General features: G+C 36.5%; 1 protein-coding gene across 1 annotated transcript; it reads left to right on the forward strand.

The window, feature by feature from the left end:
• Nucleotides 1-1785: 1785 nt before the first annotated feature.
• Nucleotides 1786-6412, forward strand: LOC125061193 (neurotactin). Its single transcript, XM_047666436.1, has 6 exons — nt 1786-2447; nt 2616-2757; nt 2981-3156; nt 3436-3508; nt 3775-3925; nt 4000-6412. The coding sequence occupies exons 1-6, from the start codon at nt 2175-2177 to the stop codon at nt 5435-5437; spliced, it is 2253 nt and encodes a 750-aa protein (XP_047522392.1). The 5' UTR covers nt 1786-2174; the 3' UTR covers nt 5438-6412.
• Nucleotides 6413-12398: the final 5986 nt, after the last annotated feature.

A 12398-nucleotide genomic window follows, 5' to 3' on the forward strand; every position in this document is an offset into this window, starting at 1 on the left:
CATCTCTTTAAAAATATCTTTTGACTTGGAATCTTCGTGACTTGAAAATAATAACTAATGTATGAAGTCATACACTTCATACATTAGTTATTATTTTAGTGATGTATGGCAGTTATTTTATTTTAAAATCATAATTATAATTATTGTACATTATCTCGTAAGTCGTAAACCTATTTGATACATTAAGATTTTACCCAATAGTGCTATGATACATAGTTTGTAGGTTCTTTCGAAGGTACATAACTATAGGCTATCGCAGTCAAAAATTTGTGTCAAAATTGAAGTGTCGCATATAAAACTATACATTGGAAAAGCCCGTCTGAGCATTTGTGGTATAAAACTGTTGTTGCTATGTTCCACCTAGGAGTTAGGACCAACTTCAAATACGCGTAAATATTGATTAAAACCCCCTAGTTTTTGTTACCAATGTTAAGTATAAAATTTCTATATATAATATAGCTTTTTGCTATTTCGGTACCTAATAACCTTGCCTAAATTGCTTAGGCTTGATATAAATTCTATAGAATCATCGTGTTTTATGTAAAAAATCCCTTGTATAAGTGCGTTTTCCAATTACAGCACTAGAGCGCATTATGCGGCATAATGCTCAACGTTGAATGTTCCAACTACAGCAACGCTTCGCACAATTGAGCACTCTCAAAACGAATGCTCTCGCGTGCTTCTCGCAATAAATACCAACACAGTGCCAGAAAATTGACCAGTGTTTTTCTTTAAGTTGGCATTTATCGAAATTTTCGTTAGTAAATTTTATTTATTGTTGAAAAATTTGTAAGGCTTTCGTTTCGTCGTAGATTTTGAAAATAATTAAAGTTATTTTAAACTGCTAAAAAAAATAAATATAAGTATGGATGAAGGTATAAATATTTACTTTTTTATATTCCACATTTAAAATATGAATACAATTTTATTTTAAAATTCGGATCTGTAAACAAATTTATTTTACAGGATTATACTTTTGTAAACATTGCAGTGGTTTTGAAAAAGTATATAATTTTTAAAATGATGTAAACTTCTTACATGAAACTAAATATTTTACTGTTAATTTAGCTTGTTAAAACCTTATATTCTTTAAAGGTTTTCTCTTATTCCAGTAAAAAAATGTTACTGAAATAATTTGATTATTAAAATAAGCGTAAAAAGTTTTCAACCAATTATTATTGTTAACCACATTATTTATACATTAATGAGGTTGCTAACTCTATTCAGAACATTTTTTTTTCAACACTGACTTAGCGCACTCTGCTGATGCATTTGAAAACTAATTCACGTTCCAATTAAGTTTCAGCATTGTGCGGCACTGAGTCGCATTATGCTCTGTAATTGGACATAGTATAAAAACTGTGTGTGTGTTCTGTGTATATGAGTTTTTAGGGTGCAGACTGGAGTCTTTACTTCCTACCTTACTATTAATCGTGGGCTTGAGGCAATATCACTTTACGATAAGCGTGATTAGTGTAAACTGTAAGCCGTAAGGCAAAGTAATAATTATGACGCTCACTTTGTCTTATGACTATTTTCATACAAATTCGTTATTTTGTCACAAGCCCCGTATTCAGTTATGTTATTCATCTAGATGAAACAAATAGAAAAATATTCAAGAAAATAGAATTAAATCCTGGTATAGCTATTTATAATGCTACTTAGTTTCATTTGAAGTGGATTTTTCATAATATCAATTATATTCGCTCCAAACACTTTGATCTATGACTTTTTAATAGTTGTAGACTGTGGTTTCTACTTTCTGTTTTTAAATTCTGTGGACAGCATTTCGCAGTTTCGCACCTGCGCAGTGCGCAACAAAAAATTAAAAAAATCAATCAACCGAAGCGGCGAACGACGGCCCTGCTTCGCGCTAAATGCATGATTCTTTTGAAGTTTGAAAATGCCAAACACTTAGATACGTTTAAAATAGGGCGTTGAGTGTCGTACTCCTTTTAGAAATTAGAGTATTGTAGGAAGTCCCAAAAGAACAAAGCCTTGTCTCGCGTTGTTTTATTCTTGTTGTGTCAATGGTCACCAAATTTCGTATTGTATTGTGTTAAAAACTTATTAATATAGATATTCTTTCGTGTTAGTTTAAATATACACCGGTGAGTTTTGTTTAAACTTATAAAATACCCAACTAATGTGCTTGACCAGGTAAAACAGCTAAAATGAGTACAATAGATATTAATAAAATTGAAAACGAGGATGAAAAAACGTTGGATAAAAAGCAAATAGAGGCTGAGGAAAAAGAAGTCATGCTAAAAACTGAAGCGGATAACGAGGATGACGTAGAATTGAGGCGTGACGGAGGGTTGGTCAAGACAGCATTGTCGGGGGACATCACGGAACAAGGACGCGAAGTCAAACCCAAGTTTATACCTATTGGCGCAATTAAAATGCCAGGATTTTTCACGAGAAACTCAGACAGGGAAAAGTCCAAGGTATGAGACCAAGCAAGTTTTATTGTATCTGCACAATCATACATAAAATACATAAGCCACAGCTATCAATTCAACCATCTATTGTTATCTTTAATGCTCTTTATTACTTAATGTCTTTATTGTCAGTTAATAAATTTAATGTGTCTTAATAGCCCTTTTCTTATACAGGAAGAAGAAGCAATTGAAAAGGACACAGAGACAGAAAAATGTCAAGATCAAAGGGATGAAGATAGTCATCCAAAGAATCACTTTAAATTTTTACAAAGTTGCCCTTTTACAAGCTTTTTACAAAAATCTCATAATGATAGTGGTGAGTTATTCTATCCTTATATATTAACTTTTTAAACTGCAATTCTTGGGTTTTCTTGTGTTTTTGGAGTAGGGCTTTATGGACCCTTTCAACTATATGGACAACTATAATTTATTTCCTTATTCATTTGTTTTTGACTAATTCAATTCCCAGTCTATACTTATTTTGTAATTAATCTTTAAGAGCTTAAATGTCATATTAAGTCTAAGCTGTACATTTTTAGAAGGAAATGCAGAAAAAAGCCGAAGTTTTGCCATTTTCAACGGCTTGAAATATCCAAAAATGTTTAACAAGCAAACTCGTAAAAATGCTGAGGCTACATTAGCATCTATGGAGACACTGGAAGATAAACTTGATACCACAAATGATGGAATGGAGAATATCAAATTAGATGTGGCTGTAAGTTGTACTATTTGTTGACAATCATGTAGCATGATATTATGCAGCACCCTCATATATCATTCTCTTAATTGGACTGTCTCCTATTTTGTCTTATATTAAGATATCTTCATTTTCATTTAGTGCATACTTTTATATTATGATACTTAAAAATTCTGTCAATAACTTAAACTAAAAAATATTGTCCCATTTGGTGCAGATGTAATGGAATAACAATACTTAATTGTTAGATAACTCTTAGGGTTATTTAAAAAACATAAAAATGGTGATTTCTCTTAGGAACCTGAGGATGGAAAAGTCGCTACAAAACTACCATTGAAAGAGAGGATTCGTCAAAAAAAATTCATTATCGGTAAGTTTAAAAAATCTGGTATAAATCTGAGCTGATAATACCTTAGAACTTGAATAGTTCAAAAAATTAGGAATGAAATATTAAAAAAAAACAACTTATTTTGATATAACAAATTTGATATACATATATGCTAAGTACGACTCCCGTATGTCAAATTTAAGTTGTTGAGTTTTTGTCATGTGGAAGTGCTACAATTCGTTTTAATTTTTAAAGCTCGCGTAAAATATGAATACGCTATACTTAATCATTCGATATTTTCTTAACAGATGATATAGTGGTATGCGTGGTAGTGTTTCTGGTAATCCTAGCAGTGATAATTGGGGTTTCAATCGGCGCTCAAGCGGGGCCACCCTCCGAACGTCCGCTCAGACTTGGCAAATTTATCACTACTCAAACTACTTGTGGCCTAGTGGAGGGGTAAGTCGAATAAAATAAAATAAAGTTAAATGTAACGTTCGTATTTAATATGTAAATAAATATATATCTTCCAGCCTGTTGGACGAAGGCGTCTATAAGTTTTACGGCATTCCTTACGCTTCGCCACCGATCGACGAGAGAAGATTCACGTACGCGCAACCTCTCAACAACCTTTCCCTGTGTTGGAACGACACCCTGAGCGCTCTCGAGCCCACTCCCAAGTGTCTGCAGTTCCTCGAAAACGGGACGATCATCGGGGAGGAGGACTGCCTGACCCTGGACGTCGTGACGCCCCACGTGAGGTACGATTCGCCTCTGCCCGTCGTGGTTCTGATCGGCGCGAACACTCTCGCCGGCGGCGTCAGCCCCGCCCAGCCCTCCGCCCTCTACGCTCGCACCAAAGAGGTAGTCTTCGTTCGACCCAACTTCCGACTCGGACCTTTCGGCTTTTTAGCTCTCGATATCATCTCCAAATCTCGGTACCCGGAAACCTCGGGCAACTACGCCCTCAGCGACCTCGTCGTGGCCCTGCAATGGATCAAATACAACATCAAGCATTTCGGCGGAGACGCCGAATCCGTGACGCTGTTGGGGCACCGCGCCGGGGCGACCCTCACCGCGGCCTTGACCACGAGCAAAAAGGCCCAAAAACTGTTCTCCCGCGTCTGGCTGTCGTCCGCCTCGGTGATATTCCCGGGCGAAGCGCTCGAGCTGTCGGAGAAAAACAACGAACAGTTCAAACGGATCAGTAAGTGCGACGACGTCGACTGCCTCAGAAACATGTCTCCGCTACAAATTTTGTCTTCCACTCCCGACACGTGGCTCGGCAACGGCGTCGACGCCTTGCCCTCGGCCGAGGAAGTCAAACGCTCCTGGCTGGTTTTGGACGGAGATTTTTTGAGAACTCACGCCTACGAGAGCTGGGACGCCCAGAGGGAGGCCAAGAAGGACGGAAAGGAGAGAGTCTTCAAGCCGATGGTGTTCGGGACGACCCAACACTCCGGCCACTCGGAACTGCTGAGGATGAAGCACCTCGACTGGACGGCGGAGGCCGTGGAGGCCGCGGTGAACGGGAGCTACATCGGCGAAAAGAATTTGACGGCGACCGTATTCGAGCACTTCAACAAGACGTACGAGGGCCTCGTCGAGTTGATAACTTCGATTCGCACCCTGTGTCCGTTGGTCAGTTTGGCGAGGATGCGGCTCGCGGCGCCCATGTACGTGGTCCTCGGATCCGGGGCCGGCGGAGGAGTTAAAGGGTCGGGAATCGCCGGAATCGACGCCGACGTGGAGGCCATTTTGGGCACTTTCGACTCCGAAGTGCCGGAACAGCGTCGTTACATGGCGGCCATGCAGCAGCTGTTCTACTACTACGTGTGGCACGGTCGCCTGTCGGGCCCCGAGAGCGGGCTGATCGCCGTGGGGCAAGACCTGTTGCCCCACCGCGGCCTGCCCGCCTGCGACATGCTCATCCAGGAAGATGTCGTCCCGAGGTACGCACATATCGACTGAATCATTTTAGTTTTTTCGTTTGCTTTGACAGTTTTTAATATTCCAGTAATCTAGTTTTAAGCGAAATTTAGTTTGCACTTATTTATTAGTTCAACTTGCCGACGAGATCTTCTAAGACTTTTAAGCGTTATTTTCTTATTGTAGATTTATTTAGATTACTATTTGTATCTGTCGACGTGTAGTTAGCGATATTAACTTTTAACTTAAGTGTTTTTTAAAAGTATTGAAACTTCAAGTACAAACACTGATTATTTCGATTTATTATACTCTACATAAGACTGATTGTGATTTTATAAAATGGATCTCTGCAGAAACAATCTCATCAGTGATAATGAAATGCTCATTTGATTTAAGTATTATTGGTTACCTTACTTTTTATAATATGACGAACGCCCGGGGTCTACCTTCAAAATACTGTAGGTAAAAAAAAACAGTCGTTTCGGACGTAGGGCCCGAGGTAAACTTAGTTTTATAAGATAAGTAATAAGTTTGTATTTTTTTACTTTAACTCACTTTTGTATTCGAGAGGCAAGATTACGTACATAAACGTAATTTAATTTAAAGTCTGACTTTCCAAAGAGTAATTTTTATAGCATTTGTATGAGCCATAGTTATAGCATTTTGTGTGTCGTAGTCATTAAAATATACATATCTTGCACAAAACATTTCTCATATTTTTGTACAAGACGTGTGTATGTATAAGTTGTACTCGTGTTGCATTTAACAATTATGACCAAAATACCGCTTCGATAGTTTTTACCAATGAAATGTTCGCTTTGCATTTTTATACCAAATAATGAATTTTATACCAAATTTCTTGTCTACGTGTGAAAATTAATGAACTGGTATAGTTGTCATTAATATACTGAGCTGATACCAAAAGTGATCAATGATAATTTAGAGTTAATGCGTAGTTGTATACCGTCGCTTTGTTTTGTAAATTGGTATTTCAGCAATAAATGTTTAAGACTGGAATTTTGTTTATTATTTCGGATTTAGGATTAACCATTTATTGAATATTCCTTTAACTAAATTCTCACATTAATAATATTAATGTTGATTTAGTCAGAAATTTAATTATAAGTCCTAAAACAACATGTATGCTTGAATTATGCAAGAAAATGTGACGTAACAAACTTTACACACACATATCAATTATATTAGAACAAAAATTATTTCAAACTAGCAAGGAAAAAATTAAACACATAATATAAAAATAAAATAAACATGTGTTTATTCATTTTAAGTACCTACATAATATGCATTACCAAGTGTAAGATTTGGTAACCCAGCTCTTACATAATAACACTTACTAACTTAATTATAAATTCCTTAAAATATATTTATATATAGTTTAATTACATCTTTTATTTTATTTATTTCTGATGCAAACAATAACAAAAAAATGTGTCCGTGTACTCGGTGTACACACGTAAGAAGTGAAACTTCTCTATGACCTTATTTTTCGAAAAATGATCCACTATAATTATGCAACTTTACAGAAATTGGTTAAATAAAGTTAAATTAGATAAAGTTTAACAAAAGGCTTTTATTATCATAGACATGAATACAAATACAATTATTTCATTTTAACTTATTACTGTACTACTATGTAGTACTAAGATTATTACAGAATTTTATTAATTTTAATAGAATTATTAGTATTACTATCATTGTTATCGTTATTATATATTTTTTTTACTAATGGCTTCGAATCTCTTCGGATCAACCGTGGTAGGGACGCCGATAAAGAAGTTTCACTTCAAAAACAAAAATTAAATGGAAACTTAAACCTCATTAGGAGCGTGACGCAAAATTACGGTAATACGGTGTATTATTAGTAATGCAGGTGTTCATGGTTTAATAAAATGTGTTAATACTTAATATATTCATTTACATCAGTTGATGAGAGTCCAATAGACGTTACTTAATTTTTCTATAGACTTGCTGATATCACTTTTTCTAAAATTCAAAGTAGAAGAAATAAGTCTAAGGTATTGTTATTTACATTTTTAATACCATTGTACTGATCAAGACTACCCATTGAAACCAACTCAAACAAGTCTAGCTTTAACAGACATATTCCCAGCTAGATCGCGGGCAGGTGAGCACCAAGTTACACTTGGGGTGGCAGGGCCCAGCCGACACCAGGCAGTTTCGGCACCTGTATGCGAAACCTATGAAGCGCCTCTTTTTTTACGAATCTACATGTTTCAACGTATTTTTTTTATATGTTAATTTTTACCGAATAAAATGTTCACCAGTTTTATATATGTACTTTTTATATTATGTCTATAGACATATGTATTATATTTTATATTATTATATATAGATAGATTATATTTTCCTAAATAGGTTAAACTAGTTCCCTTCCGTTTGCTTATTCAGGGAGAGAAATGGACGTAGCTTTGGCGGCATCATCTAATTTAATGGTGGCTGTACACACTCGGCGAGAGCTTCTCGCCGGGAGTCTCGACCGAGAGGACCGAGAGAAGAGCGCAGCCTGTACACACTCGTTACGTTAATTGTACAGTAAAATCTCTTTATTCGCGGGGTATACGTTCCATAAATATGCCGCGAATACAGAAACCGTGAATACAGAATGGTAATTTATATGGGTTATTAGGGGATACGTTCCTAGGTGCCAAAATAAAAAACACAAATATATAAGAAAATCAATTTTATTGATGTTATTGAACATTATGATTATGTAATCATTATCCTCAGGCTTAGGCAATGATTTGAAGAATTTTGTTATTTTCTCTTGCTTAGCAGTTTTTAATAGCTCCTTCAATTCAGACTGATACTCAGCAGTCGCATAAGCAATTTGCCTCTTAAAATTAAGACTTCGTTCCATAGATGGATCAATGTTCATAAAGAAATCGCAAAGCTCATTTGCCATTCTTAAACCAAAGTCAAAGTTTGAACTTGCACGGATTCTTCGTCATTTTCCGCAGTCAGAGCAGGCCATAGTTTTTTCCAGCATGACTTCAATGTGTGTGGTTTCAGTTCGTCCAATGATTCTTTTATGTTTACGATGCATTTTGCTATGTCAAATTTCTTCCAGCATTCCATAACATTCATATCAGGATTACACTCCATATACATGATATTGCGTTAAACACCTATTGGAATTTTGTATGAAATTTTAGATCCGCGAATAATAATTTTTTTTGCCGCGAATAAAGAAATTGGGTTGCATTTTTTAAATCCGCGAATAGTGAAAACGCGAATAAAGGAAGCGCGAATAGGGAACTTTTACTGTATTTAAAACACCGTTAATAATGGACGTGGCAACCGCTGCTGCTGTTTGTCTTTGTGCAATGAGTTATTATAATTTTCTTCACGTTAACCATTAAAAAAAATACGAAGCCATGGCGAAGAAGAAGATGGTCACTATACACAGGGCCTGATTAACCCTTAGGCTAATTAGGCTGAAGCCTAGGGCGCGACGATCTAGGGGGGCGCAGGTGCGCTGAAATCGTGTCTTTGCTAGCATCATCCCCTGCATAATTCAACTACACCGAGACAAAACACTAAATGAACTGTGAACTGAAAAAGCTTGGGAGTCCCTGATTTTAACAAAAGATGTTGAAATTTAAAAAAGCGCGCGTAAAACAAACACTGATTTGTCATTCAAATCGATTGGTGGTAGAGCGAGTGAGATGGCAATAGCACAGCTCGCTGCGCCCGGTGAAACGCATCAACGACGCACGGGGACTCCCCGGTGGTTAACATATTTTGTAGTTTATTTATACTTTTCTGCGTTATATTTGTCTAATAGTTCGTTCGTCATAACATAGCTCGCGTATATTCGTTTTTGGTGTTATTTATTGTCCTTTCCTAAGTGTTATTGTATTTTTTAAGACGTTTTATGAGTGGTAATGAGAATAGTTTTATAGTAAAAAAGCCAAGTGGAGCAGAATACAGAAAAAAAGCAAAAGAAAAGAAGCTAGAAAACATTAAAAAAAATACTCGTAAAATCGAAACATTTTTTACGAGCTCTGCAGAAAGGAACGAAACGGTGACGAATAGTGCAGTATCTTCAGCGATTTCTTGCCCTGGTCCTTCCACCGCGGACTGTAATGTATACGTTTCTCCGTCCAACACTAGCCCTACAGTAGCAATAAGGCCGATGATCTACTATGAAAACGAAATTATAACAGAAGAAAAGCCCCCGTCAAGCATTCCGTCAAGTGACCCTGCACTATGGCAAGTAAACAATGAATTTCGAGATTATATTGCTAAAAAAGGACTGCAACAAAACGAAGAAATAGATTTTTCCAGATCAGAAAGGCAGTATAAAAATCAAAAAAGATTTCTATCTAAAAACATGTTCGAAATGAAGCTCGTTAATGGCAAAATTGTGAAGAGAAGCTGGTTAGTGTATTCAGAATCCACAGGTCACGTGTTTTGTGGTCCTTGCAAGTAATATGGAGGAACATCCGTATTTGCCAAAAGTGGATTTAATGACTGGAAAAATGCTAACCTAATAACTGATCATGACAATTCTCCGGATCATCGTAAATGTTTGGGACAATATGTATCAAGAGGATTTTTTTTACAAAGAATGGATACCCAAATAGTCAAACAATATAATGAAGAAATGACTTATTGGCGAAATGTATTACTACGTGTAATAGAAACAATAAAGTTTTTAGCTTCTCGTGGGCTTCCATTTCACGGTCAAAATGAAGTTATTGGATCTGCATTAAACGGAAATTTTCTTGGCTGTATTAAGCTTATATCTAAATTTGATCCTTTCATGGCTGAACATTTGGTAAGATTTGGGCAAAAAGGTAGAGGTTCTTCATCCTACTTGTCATCGTCTATAATCAATGAATTTATTTTACTGCTGGCTGACGAAGTTCGACTTTCGATTGTAGGAGAAATAAAAAAAGCTAAATATTTTTCGATAAGCATTGATTCTACTCCAGATATTTCACACACCGATCAGTTAACATTTATTATTCGTTATATTTTGCCTGACGAGAACCTGTCGAACGCTTTGTTAAATTTTTACCCAATTGCGGTCACAAAGGTGAAGACATGGAGGAGGCTGTTCTTACGACCATTAATAAAACTTTGGAACTTGATATTAAAGACTGTCGTGGCCAAAGTTATGATAATGCTAGCAACATGTCTGGTCAATACAAAGGTCTTCAGTCAAGAATTAAAGCTGTAAATCCTCTGGCTACTTTTGTTCCTTGTGCAGCGCATTCTCTCCAACTCGTGGGATCAGCTGCCGCGGAAAGTAGTGACGAGTCAGCTGCTTTTTTTACACTGGAACAACAACTTTACAATTTTTTTTCTGGATCTACAAGCAGATGGCAACTTTTAGTATCCAAATTAGATGAAGAATCGACGGTACTAAAAAATCTGTCAAAAACTCGATGGAGTGCGCGAGCAGATGCAAGCAAAGCCTTATACAGTTCATACAAACAGGTTCTGGAAGTATTAAACTCTATTTGCGAAGACAAAAATCAAAGTAAAGAGACCAAAATAGAAGCAAAAGCAATTTTAGAAAAAATGAAAGTTTCGGCGAAAGATCTTTTTCAGCTCTTAAAAGAGTAAAAAAATACTTGCGCTCCACACTCCGCCAGCAAAAACTTGCAGCGCTCTCGCTAATGTACATAGAAAGTGACTTTTTACAAACTATTAAATTTGAAAAAAATTTAGAAAAATTTGCAAACTCTAAAGCAAGAAAAAGGCCTTTTGTATGAGCTTATAATAATTAGGTACTTAATTACTGTAATTTTCAAATAAATCATTAATCATTAGAAAAAATGTTTCACTTGTATGATTCCTCTCGTCTTTTTTAAAGATAGCAACAGAAGTATAAATATTTTAAAAATAACTTAAGTCGAAGCAACAACACATACTAGATGACCACGTCCATGGTTGGTTTAGACCGACCGTAATACACCTGTCACCTGGCGGGGGCGCATCCTGGTAAATAGCCTAGAGCGGTCAGAACTCTTGATCAGGCCCTGACTATACACCGCAACAGAAATTGGTAATTAGGATCATAAAGTTTTAATATTATCCAAAATTTAATTATTGAACGAGTGTGTACAGGTCGCTCTCGTTTTACTCGCGAGACCCTTTGACTCGTGCGCAAAAAACCGACAGGCGACCGAGAGAGGCGAGACCAACTGCGAGGAAGCGAGGCGAGACGAGAGCTCTACTGTACACTCTCGCACTCGGCCTGTCTCGGGGTGTCTCGACGAGTGTGTACAGCCACCATAAGACGGACAAAGTAAAATTAAACCACAAACGTTAATATGTATTATCTTGGGAGACGTATACATTATACAATAAGCGTAATATATGTTGTTTTTATTTAAATTTGCGACTATTTTACATACTTACTTATCGATACTCCACTACAAATAATATATTGTTGTGTAGGTGTAACAAAAATTATTTCGGTGGCGGCGCCCTTATGTCTTTGCGCTTGTGTGCGACTCACACGGGCGCTGCCCTCCGGGGTGGGGTGTTTAAGATACCAACTAAATAAATGGGTCATTGGAATCAGATAGGATATTCAATAGATAAATTAGGAGAGCAATTGCAAATATTGTAATAATAAGGAATTAATAGATTTGTCAGCGCCTACCCTCATTTAAAATAAAAGCTTATAATGAAAAGTACATGCGTCTTAACTTCCAATTAAATTAAAAATACCAGCATCGGCGGAATACCTGATGTAATGAGTCATAAGTGGATGATACATATGCCCGCATGGCGAATCAATCTTTACTGAATCGTGGGACTAGCTTAAAGTCGTTGGAGATGTCTGGATAGATCACGTTGCATAAACTAGAGGATAGTCATCGCTTTACAATTATTTATGACGATTCTAGTATATAGATATTTCATTAATAACTAGCTGCTAGTCTGCGTGGAGTTAATGTAACTGTAGTATTAGTGAATCCTGTCATTTAAACCCAAGAGTATA

This window comes from Pieris napi, chromosome 23, assembly GCF_905475465.1.
Source record: "Pieris napi chromosome 23, ilPieNapi1.2, whole genome shotgun sequence".
Taxonomy (NCBI): Eukaryota; Metazoa; Arthropoda; class Insecta; order Lepidoptera; family Pieridae; genus Pieris; species Pieris napi.

Bases quoted from the DNA above. Each gene is read 5' to 3' on its own strand.
- LOC125061193 (XM_047666436.1), top strand. From the start codon at position 2,175: ATGAGTACAATAGATATTAATAAAATTGAAAACGAGGATGAAAAAACG. The intron at 3,157-3,435 runs GTAAGTTGTACT...GATTTCTCTTAG, and splicing joins ATATCAAATTAGATGTGGCT to GAACCTGAGGATGGAAAAGT. The intron at 3,926-3,999 runs GTAAGTCGAATA...TATATCTTCCAG, and splicing joins ACTTGTGGCCTAGTGGAGGG to CCTGTTGGACGAAGGCGTCT.